Raw genomic sequence first — 21804 nt, 5'->3', positions numbered from 1 at the left:
CTACTTCTAGCAGGTCAGTACAGACAAAACAGGCTATGAGAAACATGCATAATAATTTCTGTCATGTTTTTATCATAGGAAATAATCCTGAGAAGTATTTTAGGCATAGCCAGGGTGGGAGAGTCGTGGCGCTGTGGTCACATTGGAAATAAGACACATCGCAGGGGCTGGGAGAGTTCCTGGAAGAGGGCTGCTAAGAATGCCATGTAAATATATCGTTATGAGTGCTCCTCATGAAAGACAGGATTTATTTTCCTTCCAGCCAGTTTTATGGATTTTTTTCCTTGCTAAATTTATTTCACATTGCACTGTATTGCATAGTATTCCCTAATGCAGTAGCTTGGTGTTTGGTGAGGAATTACCAGGATTACATGTGTTGCTATATGGTTTAGTCTCTACCAACTTGCAGTTGCTTTAAGGGAATAGCATTCCTTAGTAAAGGAGAACTGCACAAAGTTTTAGGACGGCATGTTGGAGTTTATTGAACTAATGATGTCAGTTGGCTCCACAGGCAGGACGGTGCAGCTATGTACCTGATTGTCAACTGGAGTTTCAGGCAGGAACAGGAGAGTGATGCGGTTACTCAGAGCTTTAGACAGGACATAATTGTTCACTGTGAAGTCTGGCCAGGGCAGTGGGGTTAATACGACTTCTCTTAAGCAAAGTGTCTCAGACTCATTAATTTTCAGAGGAGTTTTACACCTCAGTGTCATGTTTCAGTGAAGGTATATCACCTCCAGCGGCAGAATATTCTGGTACTCCATTGCTACTGAACCAAAAAAGATGCTTAAAAATGGAAAACAAGAACAAGTTTATGTCTGTATCTGGGATTATTGAATCTGTACTCAAGGCAGATAATTTTTGCTTTTAATGAAAAATTGTCTATATTAGCTTGAGTAGATATTTAATATACTGGGGGTAGTTAGGAACAAATTAATTGAGAAGTTACAAACATGGTTGTTATCTAATACTAGAGGAATTTTAGTGCTAATAGATGCAAAGTCCTATAATCCAGAAAATAAATAAATGGTACAGATAATATATTAGAGGGATTTACCCGACTCCCACACCTTTAAAGGCACATTTACTTTTATTCATACTCTTCTGTCATAAAGTCTTTCATTTAATGGTGCAATGTAGATGCTGCAAATTAAATCAGGATTCAGAGAGTAATAGAAGACACCTTTGATTTTCTAAAGTGCTGGACAGTCTACAACTGTGCTCAAGTGAAAGCTGGTGGTGCACAGATCCACTCTAAATTGGGCAATCGCTTACACAGAAGAGTTTGGGATAAATTACCTCTATTCACCCACAAGTTTTGAAGCAGAGACTGGTCCATGTGAGATCACTACATGCATTCATGATAATAATGCAGAGGTGGCAGTGCTTTGCCAGCTGTATTCAAGTAAAATGTAAGCTACTTGCCAAGTCACTATGCCAATGAAGGGAAAAAAACCCCAGCAAGTCAGACTAGGCCAGTTTTTTTTCATAAATTACATTTACACTGCAGAAGGAGAATACTGGGTCTGTAAGGAAAGTAAGGTTGCTGTTGAAAAGGAGAACAAAAGACTGTTTGCTTACAGTAGTCGTTCCAGGAAAGCAATAGAAATGTCAGCAGAAATGATCATTAAATGTCACCTACATAATGAAAATACCACACCTCCCCTATATATGGTGACATTAAGGAGAGTGGGGAAGAATGGGCTTTGAGGATCTCTAGATATGTTGGCATTGTTTACAAAGTCCAGACTGGTACAAGATACGTGCAGCATGAAAATGAATTTAAATGGTGAGAACACAGACCTCAGCTACCCTCCTGTATTTAGGGAATCTGTTGCTTGAACTACTGAGTAGGCTCCATTCCAGAGGAAAAAGAAGGACGGTTTAAACTTCTTTAATTAACTGTAGTGTAAAAGACTCTTCATGGTAGACTGCATTAAGATTTATGCTCAGTATTTCTAAAGCTGTTGCTCTAAAAGACTGAAGATCTGAGGATGGAAACATAGCCTAAACATAAAATTGTCCAGCAGCAGGCTATGCTATGCCAATGATGTTAGTTCTAGCATTCCCAAAGAAAGCAAAACCTGTATGAATATTCAAAAAAACAGATGTGAATATTGTGAGATCATTAAAAGATACGGAGCTGATACTAAAATAGGAGGTCTCGGTAACAGGCTTTGTGAAGGCATTCAGTATAGCCTTTTTGGAAGAGAAAACAAAGGAGAGTAACTCACCGAGCCTTTGCAGGTGGTGGGAATAAAATTTAAACCTCTTGCCTCCTAAGCCAATGTCCTATACCTTTGACAGCTTTTCTGGCCATCTAAATCGTTGGGATCACTCTGACTGTCGCCAGTGACCATCATTTAGGAAAGGGCGATAGAGAGAGATTTACACAGAAAAAAAGACTGTCACCGATTCCATCGTAAAAGCTTCTGTGAGAGTGAGTGGACTGACAGCCACGGTCTTCCTAACAGCCAGACTTTCCTAACTTTTTCAATTTAATGCAGCAATTAAAAAATCCATAAATAAGCAAGATTGTATCTCATAAACAGTTCAAAGGCTGCAATGAAAATTACAGATTTAACTACTGCATATACTACATGGATCAGAATATCAATTGATGTACTGAGAGGAGTACTGGAAGCTTCTCAAGCTGTATTTGGTACAACCCATGTGGTCGGTGACTGTAAGTCACGTTTATGATTCATTGATATGTTGGGCTGTTCACTGCACAAGATACAGATCTGTGTAACAAAACAGTCAGCTACTAATTAAAGTGTCTGAGGAGCTGGGAATTTCCAGGATATAGAAATTTCTCGACTATTTCCACTTTCCCTCACTCTTACGTCCTTTAAGGATTTATTTGCATGGAAGAACTTAAGAATATCCGTGATGGGTCAGGCTAAGCACCCATATAGCCCAGGACACATCTCCAACAGCATCCACAGACAAGGTTGTAAAAACAGACCTAGTGTACAGTGTTTTCCTACAATAGTTTCCCAAAATGTTTGCTAGTTGCTGATTTAACATAATGAGTTGACTCCCATTTTACACCAGATACGGGTAGAAACCAGACACAGGGTTCTCAAGGACGTCTACAGTTACCTGAAGAAATCCTTTTCCTTCAGTTCAATTGCTCAACACTTTACCCAGAAACATGTAAAATATCAGATTGAATGGGCTCCATTCTCATATAAACTGGTACGAATGCCCGTACTCGATACAGTTATAGTTGTGTGAAGTCACTGTAGTCAGCAGTTGGACAAAAACTAGGCTGTAGGACAAAGAATGCTAATAAGTACCTCAGGAAATCTGAAGCAATCCTCCTGGGTACTGGAGTACCCCAACTCTGGTTGCTATATTTCTGAATTTATACTGCTAAACTCAAATTTAGATTTTATATTGCATTGTATTGGTCTCCCTCCTGTTTGCTTTTCGTTGAGATACTGCATTTTCTGAACAGATAAGAAGTAGGAGGGAGTGACCTAGCCTCCTTTCTGAAATTTCTCTCAGCCAACCTAATTTGCCAGTGGTATTGCAGCCTAATCTCAAGTACAGTTCAGTCATTAAACTTTGAGTCACCCCAGGGATTAATCAGAGCCTGGTTCCTTGCACAAATGACTCTAGACACTGATAATCTTCCATTTCTATGGTTTACACACTGTCAAAGCACCGTGATTCTGGTTTTTGAGTGCTGTACAGCATTCACAGTACAGCCTTGTCAGGAAATAATACTTGGGCAGCGAAGCCTTTCCCAAAACTGTTTTGAGAGCTTTATATGTCACGGTGGGCTTTTAGAAGATGTCTCCATAACAGAAGTCAGGTGTGCAGTTTTTCATCTTCCCCATGGCTGGTCCATACATGCCACTTGATTGCTTGTGTCGTGAGAGCCATCCTGCTGGCACTTCAGCAAGCCTTTCTCAGAGTCATTAAATAATGTTGTCCTCCGCTGTGTTATGGGTATGTGAGAGGTAGCACTTGGAGCTACGCTGGATTCTCTGCCCCCTCTCATTGTATCTGTGTGTGTGGAATTGCATGAAAGATTGACATGACAGTTTTAATGGTATCACTGCGAAGAGATCAATTGGTTGTAAATTTTACAGTGTCCGTGTGCTGCATTGATAACTCCATACAGTATTAAACACTTGCGTGACACAATTAATCTTGTATGATACTTTCGAGCTTAATTCAGCTGTGATAGTTTCTGTGATCAGCCACAAATCAGTAGTGATTGATTCTGGAATATCTGCTAATTAAAACAGAGGAACACTGCAAAAAAAAATAAAAATTGCCTACATATACATACTGAAGACAAATGTGCAAGAGCCAAAGTCTAATGTGATATTAACTTCTTAGTTTTAATAAATCTCCTCATGCAGAATTCAGAAGCAGTTATTTTTCTAGTCTTTGAGACCTATGGGGCCCCAGCAAGAAAATATGCTTGTCAGAAGGTTTGGCTCAGGAATTTATCATGAAAGTTGAGTTTTCCTCTCTTGCAAAACTTCAAGGGTTCAAAACACTCAAGAGTTATGTATTGAGGGGAAAATCGAAGTTTTTCAATGTTTTTCACAATGAACAAAGTGAAACAAAACAGCATGGAAGAATCCAGATGCCCTGACCACCTGCAGTTCAAGTACTTGTTAGAGATGAAGGACGCTGGTGTTCAAGTTGCTGCTTCCCCCGTTGGGGACCAAAGGCAGACATCTGGGCCATGCGTGGGAGATGAATGCCCGTGCTGCCAGCCAATGACACCGAGGCCATGATTTTTCACTGTCTCCTGGTGGAAATTGCTATCTTTTTGTATAACTCTGTAATTATTGGCTACAGAAATTAACTGAGAAGACAAGTGGTTATGGCACCCAACTGGGATATTGGAGACCCAGATTTAGTTCTGCCAAATGAGGCAGAAAATGGGTTTGAATAAGAGTTTCCAAGGTCCTAGATGAGTGATCTCACTATTAGTCTATTTGCTGGTTTCGTTGGTTGTCTTAGTCAGAAATCCCTTATCCTTCACCTGATCCAGCTTTCTTAAAGCTTTGTTGAGAGTGATGTGTTTTTGGGAATAAATAAGCTTTAGATCAACAAATTGGCTTTTTCCTACTGGAACATGTTCCACCTCTCCAGCAATCAGTAGATGTATTCTCCAGGGCTTGAAGAGTATAGGTTATTGAAAATATTGGATTTTAGTATATAGTTCCCTTCATTATCTGATATTTCACCTACAGAGTGGATAATGCTCATTAGCTCCATTTTGCCTCTCCTAAGAATTCATAACGTATTAATAATCCTCCTGGAGATAAAATCTATGCACAATCTGTGTTCAGGCAATCAGCATTATAGGGATTGGTTCTTTTTATGTTTACTAGTCCTGCAATGTATAAAGTCTCTTCAGAGTCCTGGCCCTGCGTTTCTGACCCTCCTCCTTTGGTTTGCCTCCTGCGATGTGACACCGCAGATATCCTGTGGAGCCGCTGGACCACTGACATTTCAAATTGTTTATTCACTATCAGAGTTCCCTGTCATGACTTGAACACCGGGATGGCGGTATTTGCTGTGCCAGTTTATTCTGCACAGCCAGGATGCTTTCATTCCTTTGCTGTTTAATTGCTGTTAATTTCGCTGTTTAATGCGGTTGCCTGAACTGAAACTTTCGCTAGTTTGAACTTGCCTGGAATGAAAGCAGAAGACGACGTCTGCCCTGAAACTGTCTTAGCTAAATTTGTTTAAGGAGTGGTTACATTTTGCAGCCTAATTTCTTTGCAGTAATCTCGGAGCTGCAGCCTCCCAGTGCTTGGTTTGGTGTGGGCTCCAGCCCAGCCCTGCTTCCCCTGCGCTTGGATGCACTCCGGTTGCATTTTGGGCTGCTGAGGCTGACCAGGTTGCCCAGGTTTGCCAAGTGTGGTTCAGGCTTTGAACAGTCTGCTGGCATCAGTGCTGATGCTCTAGGTGATGAAACCAGTCCTTGATCCATTAATTATTTGATCTATATTTAAGCCCAAATAGTGCAGTCCTTGTGCAACCCTGTGTATTCTTTCGTGCAAATCCTGACTCTTCATCTGAAGGACAAGCTTGCTGAGAAAGTCTGCAGGTCTGTACAGGAGAGGTTTTACACCTGACGGGATGAGGAGGCTATATAGTCTCCAAACCAGACTTCTGCTTCATCTGATTCTGGAGATGGATAAGAATTGGGACAACTCCAGGCACAAGGCAGAATAGCTGGCTGATGTCTGTGCTCACCTGCAGTGGCTTCCTGGGCACCACTTTTTAGCCAAGACTTCTGAGAACATACTGCACTCCCAGCCTGGTTTCTGATCTCCCAGGAACAGCCTGGGACCCGTCAGTGCAGAGTCCTCTACGCCGATCTTAGCCTTGCGCTTCGGTTCTGTGTGGCTTTGAGCTGTCCCTTCCAGACAGTACAAATAAATGAACTATGGAAAGCGTTTGAAAATAAAAGCATTAAAATAAATAAAATATTAGAAATAAATAAAAAGAAAATAAAAATAAAAGCTCGTGGACATCACAGACAACACCACCATTCGATTGTCTGACTTTCAGTAGTACAGTCTGTGCACGTTATGAATGGCGAATGCTAGCAGAGATTTCTTACCCTTAGTAAAAAGCATTGTTACGCTGTATCACTTTGTAAATAGTAGTAACTAAAGGCAGAGAATGCAAAGGATGACGTTAAAGTAAATATTTTATTAAGAACTATATTAAGGGGGAAGCAAAGGGCAAAATTTCAAAAGGTAACAATAAAAGAGGAACTTCTTCGTTTTTGTACAGGTGTACCAAAATTCCCAAAGGAAAAAATTGAGCCTCTTGATGTGGAGCATGGTGATTCTGTGATTTTGCACTGTAACCCCCCAAAAGGCATCCCACCTTTGCATATCTATTGGATGAATATTGGTAAGTAAACAATTTTTACACAATTCGTATGAGGAGACTCGAAACATATGTCTTCCAGAGCAGTTTCATTACAGATTCATAATTGATGGGAATGGTAATTGTACAAGTGCTTAGGAAAAAGATCTGGATATTGAAAAACAAAATTGAAAAATGGAGAATGGAGATATGTTTTTACATAACAAAGTTAAATTGTAGACTGCATTGACAGAACATATTATTAAATATGGGATATCAGAAAGCTTGCATATCAGTAAATGAGTCTACCAGTAACGAGGACTACTGCATTTACAGCAGAGAGGACAAAATGTGTCAATATATTATTTCTGTCATTACTATTTTCCTCTTTTCATAAACTAATGGTTGATTTATGATACTAAGAAAAAAAAAAATCTGTCAGGTATGTATAATTAGTTCCTTGTGGGTTTCTGTCACATTATTCTTCAGCATTTGTGTTCTGCAGGAATTTCTGGCTCTTGGGAAGCAAGGTAACTCGGATTGCCTCCATGACATGAAGGGTTTGTTTCTGATGCTGACCAAGTACTTGCAGAGACAGGGTGCCAGATTAAACCTCTGATCTTATAAGGCAGCCTCTTTACTCCTGACATACATATTTAGCACAGACCTGCATTTGGGTGGATCAACAACGAGACAGTACAGCAACCTTAGTTCATGCTAGCACTCCCCTGCTGTAATCTGTAGTTACAGAAGAGCAAAGTGCTTGGGAGACTGGCCGTGGGGGCCATCTGTAAATGGTGACCTCCATATCATCATTACAGGCCTTGGTATCAGGGAGAGGTGCTGGAAAATTCCTTCGACCTGAGCAGTAACTTTGTACTGTGATGTTTTTATTATCAATTTTTCATTATAAATTATTTTTCATATATTTTATATATTAATATATTATTATATAGAAAATATTTATTATCAATGATTGATCGTGTGTTGAATATTGGTAATTAACCCATTGGTTATGCTGGGCCTTCTGCCTCTTTCGCATCAAAGTTATATGCTCTATCTGAAAGCAAACATATGACAGGAGAGCGTTAGTAGCCATATTGGTGAAACAAGCTCAATATCATTACCATATCATAATTATTTTTTCTTTCCAGATTTGCAGCACATTCCGCAAGATGAAAGGGTCTCCATGAGCCTTAAGGGAGATCTCTACTTTGCAAATGTGGAAGAAAATGACAGTCGAAGCGATTATTGTTGCTTTGCAGCATTTCCAAGACTGAGGACGATTGTACAGAAAATGCCAATGACGCTGAAGGTTTCCCGTTGTAAGTCTGTGGATGAGTAGTTTCTTGTTTTCTACTGTTTTTCCTTTTTAACTCCCCAGGCATCAGCGAATGCAGATGTGTGCCCTGTGCCTCTGATGAGATTCTCTCTGAAGAAAATGCATGTTACTGTGCTTATTCCTGCATTATTAACCTTACTCTAAGGGCTAAATTCAACCATAAAAGCTTTTTGCAGCTGTCGGGCCCCAAAAGTGCCCCGTTCTTCCTCCTGTTCTCCCCCCGGTGAAAGCCAATGATGCATTAGGGAAATCTGCTTCTCTTCCAGTCCAGTGGGTCACCGGTGGATGGGACTTCACTGGGTCTTGAGGACTTTATGTGGCCACCTCCCCCCTGGGTGCAGGCCTGGTTTGGTCCGGGTGCAGCGATGCGGTTGGGAAGGACGGTGCTTTCCAGGTCTTTGCAGGCTGCCTTGAACATCAATAGTGACACACGAGGCATTTTCCATTTCCTTAATGAAATGTTGAGTAGGGAACACCACATTTTATTTATTTATTTGTTTTAACATCTCTGTACTCCTGTAGGCTCCGAGGGTCTTATACAAAAGATGGTTTCAGGTACTGCCCCTGCATCTGAGTCTCACTGGGGCGAGCTGGGTTTGCTGTCCCATCGTCATACACGTGCATAGGTTCAGTGTGTACCTACCCACTGCAGTATCAAACTGCTAACACAAGCTGTGTAAAGCCACTGAATACAAGGCGTGTACAGGTCCCAGTGTTAGAAACAGGGGAAAAGAATACAAATATCCAAGCAAAAAAAAGCAGCCTTCTAGGGGATGCTCTCAGCTGCGTTAAATCAGCAAAGCCCGACAGAAGCTGGTGGAACTAAGGCAGCTTATACCAGCTGGAGATCCATCCCGCTTTCCTTTAATCTTTTTTGGCTGTAAGAGTTTCTGGTATCACTTGTACCACTCGCTGAGGCTGCCCGTGCCCTTAATATCAGTTTTCTGTTTCACTAATACTTCTGACCTTTCGGGCTTATGCAGCCCAGAAAGCCAAGGAGATTTTTCTTCATGAATGAAAGCCTGATATTTAATACACAATTTTGAGAGTTTTCTTGTTGGGATAAAAAGATAAAGGATTAGTAGTGGGTTTGTGTGTATATATATATATATATGTTTAAGCAAGTATATATACTTGCTTAAACCATATCTTGGGATAATAATTGTGAGAAAAATATCAAAACGAAATGTTGCTCTCCGTAGCTTTCCTAATGGGTCCAGTCCCACACGCATGCACACACTGATTACAGAAATATGAGACGGGGTTTGGTTGTGGGGCCGCTGATAGCCCTGGCAGTGGCCCAGCAAAACGCCGCGTGAGTGCGTGCACCTTGCCATCGAAGCCACGAGGCTGGCTGCAGGCAAAAAAGTGAGGCACATTCTTAAAGGTTTTTGTAAACTCAGCTTGAGACTGCCCACTCCTCTCCGTGCCCAGTCCCTGTTGAGGCACTGTATAAAAAAAAAATACATTGAAAGACATAGGCAATAAGAAAAAAGAGACTGGATAAATTTTATAAAATTTCTTTATAGTGGATACTTAGGGATTAGCGATTTTTTTATTACACTAGGTAGCTAGGATGAAATGATGATTATATCACCCATGAAATATTTTGCAGAATAATACATATCTTTGAAGAATTTTCTATGTATTTTCAGAAATTTGTTGTTCATCTGTTGCTTTACTTTATATTTTTCTTTGTTTCTTTCTTTTATGGCAGAAATTGGGGGGGCATGTTTTTGTTTTGGTTGATTTACTGTTTCTTTTGATTCTGTATCAACTATGCATGTCTGTGTGTGGTTGTCACTTTTATTTATTTCAGTTAAGCATGCTAATGACTCAGGCTCACCTAACGCTGCGGTTACTAAGGGTGAGTTGAATGCATCTGTTATTTAGCCTTTAAACTGAGAATCTACCAGCTGAGATGAAATGCGAGCTGCTGCTCAGAAAAAAGAAAAAAAAAATCACAAAAGCCTTTTTATTGCGACGGGATGGATTGAAGTGGTCCATGGAGTACAATTTGCTCATCTTATACTTTTTGACAGAAATCTGAAGGGTTTTTAACAAAGAGGTAGTTTTCTTACTTGAGAAAAGAACATTCACATTTCATAATGTGATGTAAGTAAGGAGGCTGACGTCCTGGGTTTCTGGTGTTATCAGTTCGGAGCAGGAGCCAGAGCTGGATGCTCCAAATCTCCCTCTGGCAGTTAAGGAGACGCTGGCGTTAGGTACCCACGGTTTGAAACCATGAATTCATGTCTAAAGGGTCACCCTGGGGCTGCATTACTCCAGGGTGAGCTTAAGGAGTGGATTTACAGAGCTTTAGGTGCTCTGTGTTAATTGTCCCCATCTACAGCTGTACCTCGCGGTAGATGGGAGGTGGTTCTCTTTGGCCGCATATTGCCCTCTCTGATACTCACCACAGGTAAGCACTATAATGAAGCACTTCTCATCCTGGGGATTCACATCTTCCCTCGCTTTGTGTTCCCCTCTTTGCAGAGCAATCTCCTGCCAATATTCTGCTGAGGTTTATGCAGGCAATGCGGATAAGTCAGAAGGCAGCTAGAGGCTATTCCTGCAATTCTCCACCCAGTTAATTTTGTTTAAAAAACGTAAAAATGATAGTCTGGGGTTTTGTATGTAGCTCTTGACTCCGATTTATTTGGTTGAATTGCTTCCAACAGCCTCTGTTTTTTGAAATGCTAAATTTTAAACTCCTGAAAGACCTCATTTTGCTGGATGAGCACTGAAGTTTTTGAAAAGGGCCTTCTCCTCGAGTGTTTCGGGACGGATAACTCAAAGCACTGATCAGTCCTCAAGCCTTGGCCCATGGAGGCTAAGCCTTGTGAGCAGAACAAGCAGGGCTTATGCAGAGTGACAGACACTCAAAAAACGATTTTTCCCTCGGAGAGATGCCTGAACTCCTGTCCCTGCTCGGGAAGGGGGACTGCCTGCCTTTGGCAGCGGGAGGTGGAGAGCAGATGGAAAACGTGCGAGCGTATCCAGAGGCACCAAAGTGTTTTGCTGCAGCTCTGAGCACTTGTGACACAGATTGGTAGAGATGCAAAGCAAGGGGAGGAAAAAAAATTAGAAAATGATTCAGAAAGATACACGGGGTCTTTTACCAAATCATCCGTAACTGACTATTTTTGAAGGACTAGCACCATTTGGGGACTTATTCATTACTGTGCTAATTGTTATTATAGTGATAACTGGATAGCCATTTAACTCTATGCATATTTCATCATGAAACCATTGTTTGGCAGGCTGGAACAAATGGTCCGTTGAAATCAAATGCAGGTCAATCTTGTTTTATTATTTTAACAGTCTTCCTTACAAATTGTATCTCCATTACTGTAGATTTAATAATTGCAGCAAGAAGGACAATTCTGGGGGATATTCAAGTCAGGAAAGATGGGTTTTCATCTGAGATTTAACAGATGACAGAGAGTCAATGCAGAAGAAAGGTGCTAAGAAAGATGGTGTGGACCAGAAGATCAGCAATTGAGAAGACCAGTGTACCAAGACTGGCTGAGGTGTTTGATAGAAAGGGCCAGTACTTGGATAGCAGGACATGAAACTGTGGGAAAAGGGGCTTCACCAGTACTGTTGCCTGTTGTTGTTACTGTAGCCATCTTCGGACTGTTATCAGGAGAAATAGGAGAGTCCTGGATTAGTCTCAAACCATATAAATAAAAAAGAAAATTTACAAATTGATGTACGAAACCTTCTGACAGAAGTAATGTTTGTGGCATTATTGAAGGATAAGCAAAGGCTCTAAGATATCATATCTAACTTTTATTTTATTTTATTTTTTAGCAAATTTTATCAAGGAAAGAAAACCCAAACTGCTGATCCCTCCTGAATCTGCTGGCAGTAGCTCATCAGTCACTGTCATCAAGGGAGGTGTCCTGCTACTCGAATGTATTGCTGAAGGGCTGTGAGTAATGCACAATACTGCACAAACTTAATCACCTTTTGAAATAGAATTGAGGAAAGAAAAAAGCTATATTAAAAATTATACAGCTACAAATGAATATACCTACCTGCTCAAACAATTTTAAGTTGAACCTCTGTGCAGAGTTTTTCTAAGGTATGCATACTCCTTGTAAAGCAGCACAGAGCTAGCATGCAACATTCATGTATTTGTTATTGCTGTAGCTTATAAACAAGTAATTAAAATCATATCGTGATAAGTATATAAGTAAGGATTTTTTTTTTTTACTGTTATAATAAAAAAACCCTCTATTATGGAACTTTTTTCAGGAGTACTACTTTTTAGATGTTGAGAAACTAAGTAGCATCAGAATTCAGCTTCTGTGGTTTGGCTCACAACCTGTGATGCTTCTTTTCTAGTTTTGCCAATTCAGTTTTGGTTCAATGCTCAAAAATTATTCGGCATTTTTCCAGGTGTCAGATCTTAGGTTTTTAAAAGCAGAGTTCTTGAGTGATGTAATACAAGACATCCATTAAGGAAATGCCCCGTGGGGTGAAACCGGTGGTCCACCTAGCCCAGCTGCAGCGGGAGATGCTGGCTCGAGAGTGCGTGTGAACCTGGCCGCTTTCTGTGGTCCGTTTGCCAGCATCCAGAATTTCCATACAAAAGGTGTTCCTTCCATGATGTTCTCACAGACGGCAGTATGTCAAGGAACAAAGTCCACAACTATGTAAAAATACAGTGAGCTGGAGTCAGCCATCCTGGTTTGATCCTGCTAAAACTAACAGTAATGGGCTAACTTCAAATTTAGTTCCAGTCCCATGTTTTCTACTTGGGCCTATTCCTATGGATGGCTCTGGTGCTTTGTGATGCATGGATGTCTCAAGCTTGTTATTGCTATTAGCATTTATGTTGGAGCACTACTCACGCTCTAGGATCTGGCTGTACTAAGCATGGCAGAATATCTCAATGAGGAGATGCTCACTGTAATAACATAGGGAAAGGTTAAAGTAGATAGTATGTGATGGGAAATCAGGACAATTTTGTTCCTTATTGTAAATAACACAGGACAAAATAAGGGTAAGTAAGGAAAGAGAATGGCTAAATAAATGTAAAGTGCAGTCCTCACAATGAAGCTGTGAATGCCTCTCTCGGACCTTGTTCCTGCCACAGTAACTCAGACAGACATAAGCTCCACTTAGCTCTCAGTCCAGTTTTCCAATTTTTACTGTGTGCTTGTAGATGCAATAGTCTGCCCCAAAAGAGTTGCCCCCAGAGAAACAGGTAAAGAGAAAATCTCTCCAACCTCTAAACCCACAAGGAAAGCACAGTCGCTTCTGGTTTATGTGTGATAGAGCTTTTTGTTGAATGGAGACTTAAATCAACGTCTTCTCATGCTGTATGGTAGAGCTGCCGGTCTAGGAACGCAGACTGTGGTTAGCAGATAGATAATTCATATTAAAGGCTGTGCAATTATATCCCCTCTATAAAATTCCAAAATCAGGATATTTATCTGCCTGAACAAACATGTTTAGGGTATTTTGTTTTTCCATGTGGGCTTGAAAGGACATTGCTCATTTGAGCTGGCAAGATTATGTCTCTGCAGTTGGTTGCCATTTCTGAGAGAAGGTGAATTACTTGTCTCAGTTGGATTCACTCCAAGTATCTGCAGTGAGTTTTAGTTCCCTGTTGCAACACTTCCTTGTCTAATTCACTACTCGTCAAGCTAATTCGCAGGTGCACAAAGACCCACAAGTCCACAGCTATGAGTTTATAGTGTTTTCAAGGTAATTCATAGGCAAATCATCTTGAAAATACACAAATATGAATTTTCATATGCAAGAATTAATATCATGTACAAGAAAAGAAAGTCAAAAAAGGACACTGTTTATTTGGAAAAAAAAGTAAAAAAAAACCCCAAACTTTTGTTTCACTCAAAATTTTCCAAGAAACTTCTGTTTAAGTTATTTTTCAAACAAAAAAATTTTTTTTTAAATAGTCACTTTTGAAAGAAGACAAAGTACTTCTTTGTCTGATCACCAAACAAACATTTTTCACTGAAACCCTTCAAAAATGCAACATTTAGACCAAAATAAAAAAAAATTTTTATTTGTTAAAATTCGCATTTTCAGCAGAAAAATGAAGGTCCCTTCCAACCAACACAAACTATTCTATGATTCTATTCTATAATTCTATATCTCTGCCAATCCATCCCACCAAATGTCCACAAACCATGGAAGCGGATAGACTGAGCCAGATTCCAAGTAACTAAGATCAGGGGCAGCCAACTGCAAAATAAGGAATTAAGTACATTTCTAATCTGTCATTTTTGAAGACTTACATTCTGAGTAATGACAGTGTCAGGAGGGCATTGCCTCTATACAGCACCACAGCAACACAGTGCCTGACTTTGGTACAAGAGCAGGACAAGGACTCTTGCAGGAAATAATTGGATATTTGCACGGTTGTGCTCGCTGCTCGTGGAAAACCACAATTTCTTGGTACCTGGGGCTTTGAGTAGCTTGTGCCCAGGCATTTTGCCACAATAACAGATGGACACAAGAGTAAGCAGATATGACACTGTGTATGTGGGTCGTGTACGGTGTCGGGGTCGCGAAGCCCAGCTGGGAATGTGCAGACAACAGTCTGTCCCAAATGTCTGTGTCGCTGCCATTTGCTTTCTAAAAACTTCAGGAGCATTTTCAGTCATCTCCAATGGCTGGCCACCTTTCTAACCAGGCAGGGCACCAAGTGAAGTCACTGTAATGAAGTCTTTACCTCCTTGTCTGTCCTCAAGTGCCCTTTTGGAGTAGGATGAAATGAGCTCCGTTCCCTCTCCTGCAGTCCATGCCAATATGCTTACAAGGAATGCAGCCTCATGCCAAGGTGTTGGCTGTGAAGAACCTATTCATGGGGCCCTTCTAATCAAGAAGCAGTATGGTGTACTATATAGCGTACTACTAGTTGTAGTCTGTAGTATAGCCCTTAGTCTAGCCCCAGTGTTTTAAAAGGGCTCAAAAGACGCTGAAAACTTCACCTTGCAAACCATATGCATGAAGTCCAGCAGCTCTGCTAACATGAAGCATTATAGCCACCTAGTATTCAACTCAAAATCTTTTTTTTTTTCTTTGCTATTAGCCCAACTCCTCATCTAAGCTGGGTCAAGGTCACTGGAAACTTGCCCAAGGACGAACCAGAAACAGAAAATTTTGGGAAGATATTGAAGATAGACCAAGTGACTGCAGCTGATGAAGGAACATACCAGTGCACGGCAAGCAACCCCATGGGGAGAGCGAAGCACGAGTTCCACGTTCACGTGGAAGGTGCTGAGTACACTTTACTAAGCTTATTGATTTTGAACAGAGAGGTGGTCAAAGGGAAGTGAGCAAGGACCTTTGCTAATATCACTCGGTGTAATGCATAAATTCAACCAACTCTATCAATTTATGCTAGCCAAGGACCCACCTTATAGTTTTGGGAAGCTTGAAGAAAGTAGCACCTTTAAAAAAAAAAAATTAGGAATAATGCATTTTATTTCCTGAACCATGAAGGCTCTATAAAGCAGTGAACAGGAGTACAAATACGTGAGCAGATCCAGTACTCTAAAGATGTGAGTTAGTCGGGCAGAGATATTGATGAAATGTCTTGTAGTAACCTGAATGTCAGACCAAAAGATCTAATTATTCTACTTGCTCGTAAAGAATGTGAAAATGGCTATACTGGGCCAGATCAGAGGTACATTTAGCTCGATTTCCTTTCTTTGGCTTCCACCAAAAGTGAATGCCTAGGGAGGATTGTAAAAATACAGTGAGCAAACATGGTACCATCCCTCTCTTCCCCTCCTTCCACGTGCTCCCTTGCTATCGTTTTTGTATAGGGACAACCTGAGCTAAAAGCCCTTGAAAAGTATCATAAAAACTTACAAAACAAAGTAAAAAAAATACTTTCTACTAATTTTTAACAGTTGAAAAAAACTGAGATATGACCCTTTTTATCATCCCACTGAGTATCCAAGGCCCGTTCCCACCCCAGGCTGTGTGCTTGGAAGGATGACCAATTCTATATTAGCAGAGTTCATAAATAGTCTTAGGGTTACACTCGTGCATATCATACACTTGTGCGTAGGGCGGTGCATCCCTGTGCGTGAGCATACACGTAGGTCTGGTGGCTGCACAGGGTGAGTGCTGGCTGCTTGTGCTGGGCTAGCAAAATAGAGAACCTGGGGTGTTTGTGCATCTGTTTGGTCGTCATTTATTTATGTTGCTGCTAGAAGAAGGCAGATGAATGAAGCCAGCCGAGATACCTTCATAACAGGCTAGTTGTAGTCTGTAGTATAGCCCTTAGTCTAGCCCCAGTGTTTTAAAAGGGCTCAAAAGACGCTGAAAACTTCACCTTGCAAACCATATGCATGAAGTCCAGCAGCTCTGCTAACATGAAGCATTATAGCCACCTAGTATTCAACTCAAAATCTTTTTTTTTTTCTTTGCTATTAGCCCAACTCCTCATCTAAGCTGGGTCAAGGTCACTGGAAACTTGCCCAAGGACGAACCAGAAACAGAAAATTTTGGGAAGATATTGAAGATAGACCAAGTGACTGCAGCTGATGAAGGAACATACCAGTGCACGGCAAGCAACCCCATGGGGAGAGCGAAGCACGAGTTCCACGTTCACGTGGAAGGTGCTGAGTACACTTTACTAAGCTTATTGATTTTGAACAGAGAGGTGGTCAAAGGGAAGTGAGCAAGGACCTTTGCTAATATCACTCGGTGTAATGCATAAATTCAACCAACTCTATCAATTTATGCTAGCCAAGGACCCACCTTATAGTTTTGGGAAGCTTGAGGAAAGTAGCACCTTTAAAAAAAAAAAAAAATTAGAAATAATGCTTTTTTTTTCCTGAACCATGAAGGCTCTATAAAGCAGTGAACAGGAGTACAAATACGTGAGCAGATCCAGTACTCTAAAGATGTGAGTTAGTCGGGCAGAGATATTGATGAAATGTCTTGTAGTAATCTGAATGTCAGACCAAAAGATCTAATTATTCTACTTGCTCGTAAAGAATGTGAAAATGGCTATACTGGGCCAGATCAGAGGTACATTTAGCTCGATTTCCTTTCTTTGGCTTCCACCAAAAGTGAATGCCTAGGGAGGATTGTAAAAATACAGTGAGCAAACATGGTACCATCCCTCTCTTCCCCTCCTTCCACGTGCTCCCTTGCTATCGTTTTTGTATAGGGACAACCTGAGCTAAAAGCCCTTGAAAAGTATCATAAAAACTTACAAAACAAAGTAAAAAAAATACTTTCTACTAATTTTTAACAGTTGAAAAAAACTGAGATATGACCCTTTTTATCATCCCACTGAGTATCCAAGGCCCGTTCCCACCCCAGGCTGTGTGCTGGGAAGGATGACCAATTCTATATTAGCAGAGTTCATAAATAGTCTTAGGGTTACACTCGTGCATATCATACACTTGTGCGTAGGGCGGTGCATCCCTGTGCGTGAGCATACACGTAGGTCTGGTGGCTGCACAGGGTGAGTGCTGGCTGCTTGTGCTGGGCTAGCAAAATGGAGAACCTGGGGTGTTTGTGCATCTGTTTGGTCGTCATTTATTTATGTTGCTGCTAGAAGAAGGCAGATGAATGAAGCCAGCCGAGATACCTTCATAACAGGCATCTTGCAGGGTGCAGATAGAGGCGCATGGCACCTGCTCTCCTCCATCCTCCGTTCTCCCTTCTCCTACTCCCCAAACCCTGAAGGTGCGAGCCCTTTACACGAGGCAGGTGCAGATGCTCTTTTCCAGGAGCAAAGCAGAGCTCCAATGAGACTTAGCAGAGACAAGCGTAGAAGTATCACTGCCCCTGCGATTCTTTCAGCAGTGCCGCCCATAAATAGCTACAAAGTGCGAATCCTGAAGCACAGCTGAAAAACTTGCTGAAAACATTTTCTCTTTACTGATGAAAAATGCTCCAGCCTCTGCTCTGCAGAGTAAAAAAAAAAATAAAAATCACAGGCAGTATTAAACTGTCAGAGTCTGCCAACTGCTTCATTTTAGTCTGTGCTGCTTCTCACTCTGTGGTCACAAGAAGTCCTGACGGGAGGAGAGGCACTTTCAGCTACCTGCTCTGTATTTACTTGTCAGCTGAGGAAAAGCCTTTTCTCCCAGAATGTGATGAATCATCCCCATTCACTTGACACAGCCTTGTGTCTTACAGTCTTCTTTCCCTTCCTGGAAGTGTGGCAGAGGGGGATACCAGGGCATGGCAAGTTTTCAGCTGCGATGGAGGGGAAGTGCTGACTCCTAGAAATCATTCCAGATGGTTTGGAGCATCTCTGCTGTAGCTGAATATTTTAACAATCTGGCTATGATTTTCTTGGCTGTAAAAATTGAATCCTTCAAAGAAATTGCAGGAGCTGCAAAAACTAAAATACCAGAGAAATAACATTCATCAAGCCGTTCAGAATATTGACCCCCTTCTCCCCCAGTCTCTAGAGGGAGGAAAGCGTTCTGGCAAATTGTTATTCCTGCTCATTAACAAACAAGCACTTTAAAAAAAAAAAAAAGGAAAGGAAATAATCCCACTCTAGCCATTGCAATGTAAAAAATGCTTTTGCAATTGCTCTTGAATTCATTTTCTGTATGTGTAACTAATGTTGGCTGCTGTCACTAGCAGGAATTCTTCCTATTAGGAGTCACCTCACATGCAGTGTATCAAGGTAAAATTGAGCCCAAACACTGTCTTCTTCTAGAATTTCTAACCAGAAAATGTCACTACCATTAATCAGAGATGGGCATGTTCATCATTCTTGCAGCAACTCCTGTGTGCACACTCAAGGGCAGATCTTGAGTTGGTGGAAGTGAGCATTAATTTCAGTTGGTTTCAGGGAGGTTATGCTGACGTAGGGCATCCTCACACCTGACAGGCTCTTCTCAAAGGATGCATGCAGGGAGAAGAAAATTAAACCTGGAAGAAAAATTATCTCAGTTATTAACCGCCAACCATTCTCAATCTAGTGCTGGTGTATAAATCAGGATTTTGCTATCGTTGTCACTATGTCACATTTTCTGTTCTTCTTTCTGCTATTTGAGGATCTCAAACCAATACCCCAACCTTCTAAATAACAGTCTTAATTAATGATATTTGCATGCAGCCCACTTACTAATCCTACAGTAGTCTGAGGGCAAAGATTCAGGCAATTATTACCAAGCATATGAAAATATTCAGCTAGCAAATTGCTTGACTGTTTGAGCATTTTAATCTCTCTTTGCAAGGAAAGATGTAGCCTGGAACATTGGAACAGGCACAAAACCCCCATTGTTGGTAATAGAATGAGAGAGAATTCTTAAAAAAAAAAAGCAAGCGAAGCAAGCCCACAAATTGTCTTGACTTCAAATGTTTGTTTATTTGGTTGTTGTATATAATCCCCCAAACCCAATATAAAATGTACATATAACCTAAAAATCTTGTCACTCTCACAGCACCTGATCTCATGGTATCTTGATCTTGGCTGAGGCTCCTAGACTGCATTTAATAGAAATAATTGTTACAATATAATGATTAATTATAGTAATGATGTAATGGCTAAGGGCCTTTGCAGTTAAGTCTCATAACACTTTCATTGCTCAGCCAGAGAAAAATAAAATAAATGAAGCTAATGTGAGGCAGAAACATGGCTGGTTGTTTTAATCAGGCTCAGGCTGTAGTTCTGTGTTTCACTGGAAAACTGTTTCAACGGGCATGCAGACCCCAAGGTGGTAACTGCAGCTGAAGCTGACAACGATGCCCCCAAAGTGGGATGGATGGCCAGCCCTTGGGAAGATGTGAGGAGGATTTGAAATGATCTTGACAAATTGGGAGAATGGTCTGGAATGAAAAGGATGGGCTTCAGTAAGCACAAGTGCGAAGCAGTTCTCATCAGGCAGTACTAATTGGCTTCATAAGCACAGGATGGAAAATGTCTGGTTAGACTAGTCTGGAGGATATACTGGATCGCAAGCTGAACATGACTTGGAAATCCTAGTCTTGCAGAAAAAGCAAAAATCATCCTGGAAGTATAAGGAAAAGTGTTGTTGTAAGAGACGCTACTGAGAACTGATAAGGCCTCATGTAACATAACCGGTTGTACATGGTGCACTTCATCAAGCCTGGGGTTAACTCAAGACAGTTCAGGAGAAAGCAGCAAGGGTAGTCACAGAGCTCAAAAGCATGGCATCTGAGAAAAAAATTGATAGATATGTTTAATTTAGGAACGAATGAATCTGGGGAATGCATAACAGCCTTCAGATGAACGGACCTTTCTTCACAAAGTTCCCTGGGGATAATGTAAGATACAATAGCCTTAAATTGCAGCAAGGCAGAAGTTGGTTAGAGGTTAACAATTTGTTCTAGTTGCGGGGAATGGCGCAGTGCTGCCGTAGGCAGCATGGGAGGCTGTGGTGAAGGTTTGGATCCGTCGGGGGCCTTTTAGGTGTAGATGATCCTGCTCTGTTGCAGAAGGATGGACTAGATGCCCATTTTAGATCCCTTCTATTTTTGGACCTGTCATTATATTCCCATAAAGACATAAATCTCTTAATCAGGAGCCCCACATTTATAGCTCTTACCAAAAAGAATATATTATGCAGGGAAATATTTGCCATACCATATTGCTCACACAGCTTAACTATTTGACTATCCAACCGCTGGTTTTTGTAGTTGCTAAAAAATATGTGTATAATTTGTTATTCTTATATTTTATATACTTGTAAGTAGTATAGCATAACTGCCACATGGAAAAGAGGTTCTTCAGCCTTTCTGTGAAATTACATTTCATACTTGGCAAAATCTCGTTGCCTGTGGCTTTGCAGCTGCATCACTTTCTTGGAGCAACCACAGCAATTCCCGTGCTGAGAAAGGAAAGCAGTGGCATAATATATCTGCAGACCACTTCCAGAGTGGATGCACAGATGAAAATAGGAGGGGATCCATCGGGTTGTTTGTATTCAGTCTGTGCTTGGTGTCTCACCTCCTCCAAAACAAGGAAATATCCTGTCTCAAGTACTGTGTTTGTGGCAGACCTAGAGGAAGAAAAACAACCAACCCACAAATTAATCGGGGCTATTACAAATCTTTTCACCTCCATGCCTTTGACCTGTCTTTTCCTGATGAAATCACAATGTATATGAGAGAGAGAGAGAAGGAAAAAGATCTGCAAAACCAAAACGTTCTGCTGCTTGCAGATTTTTTTTCCTGGAGTCAAATACAAGGAAGCATAACAAGTGTGGTCATGTCACACGCTGCACCATGGGAGGGCAACCAGCACTGCGTGAGGAAGGTGGTAGAAGAAATCTGTACTGTGTGAAGGAAATGCGAAGATGTTATAATTTTACATAAGCTTCAGCGTCTTGAATTTTACTTCAGTCTTTAGATGTTGCTTAACGATGTCTCCGTGGGTACTCTACTGTGAAAATGGTGGATTGTGTGTAGAAGCTCTTGTGTATCACACTTCAGGGGTGTTTTTTTAATATATCTGTGTGAATACGAGCAATGATGCTTTGTTTTAGCATATCACACTGATAACATCTGGAGATGTATTACCAGGCAACAGCTCTGTTAATCTTCAAAGCATTTTATGAGCATTAACTAATGAATCCTCATGTTTCTCATACATTAGCTCATCTTTTTCA

At 41.0% G+C, this 21804-nt stretch overlaps 1 protein-coding gene across 1 annotated transcript in view; it reads left to right on the top strand.

Moving 5' to 3' along the window:
- Positions 1-21804, top strand: part of CHL1 (cell adhesion molecule L1-like) — a 61796-nt gene that overhangs the window by 10054 nt on the left and 29938 nt on the right. The window contains exons 5-9 of the mRNA XM_009330627.1: positions 6784-6906; positions 8016-8186; positions 10023-10070; positions 12020-12140; positions 15276-15460. Of these exons, the coding sequence (XP_009328902.1) occupies positions 6784-6906; positions 8016-8186; positions 10023-10070; positions 12020-12140; positions 15276-15460 (648 nt within the window). The remainder of the gene's footprint in view (positions 1-6783; positions 6907-8015; positions 8187-10022; positions 10071-12019; positions 12141-15275; positions 15461-21804) is intronic.

This window comes from Pygoscelis adeliae, unplaced genomic scaffold (assembly GCF_000699105.1).
Source record: "Pygoscelis adeliae isolate BGI_AS28 unplaced genomic scaffold, ASM69910v1 Scaffold278, whole genome shotgun sequence".
Taxonomy (NCBI): Eukaryota; Metazoa; Chordata; class Aves; order Sphenisciformes; family Spheniscidae; genus Pygoscelis; species Pygoscelis adeliae.
Note: the sequence above shows the minus strand (reverse complement) of the source record. Positions and strands in the feature narration are given on the sequence as shown.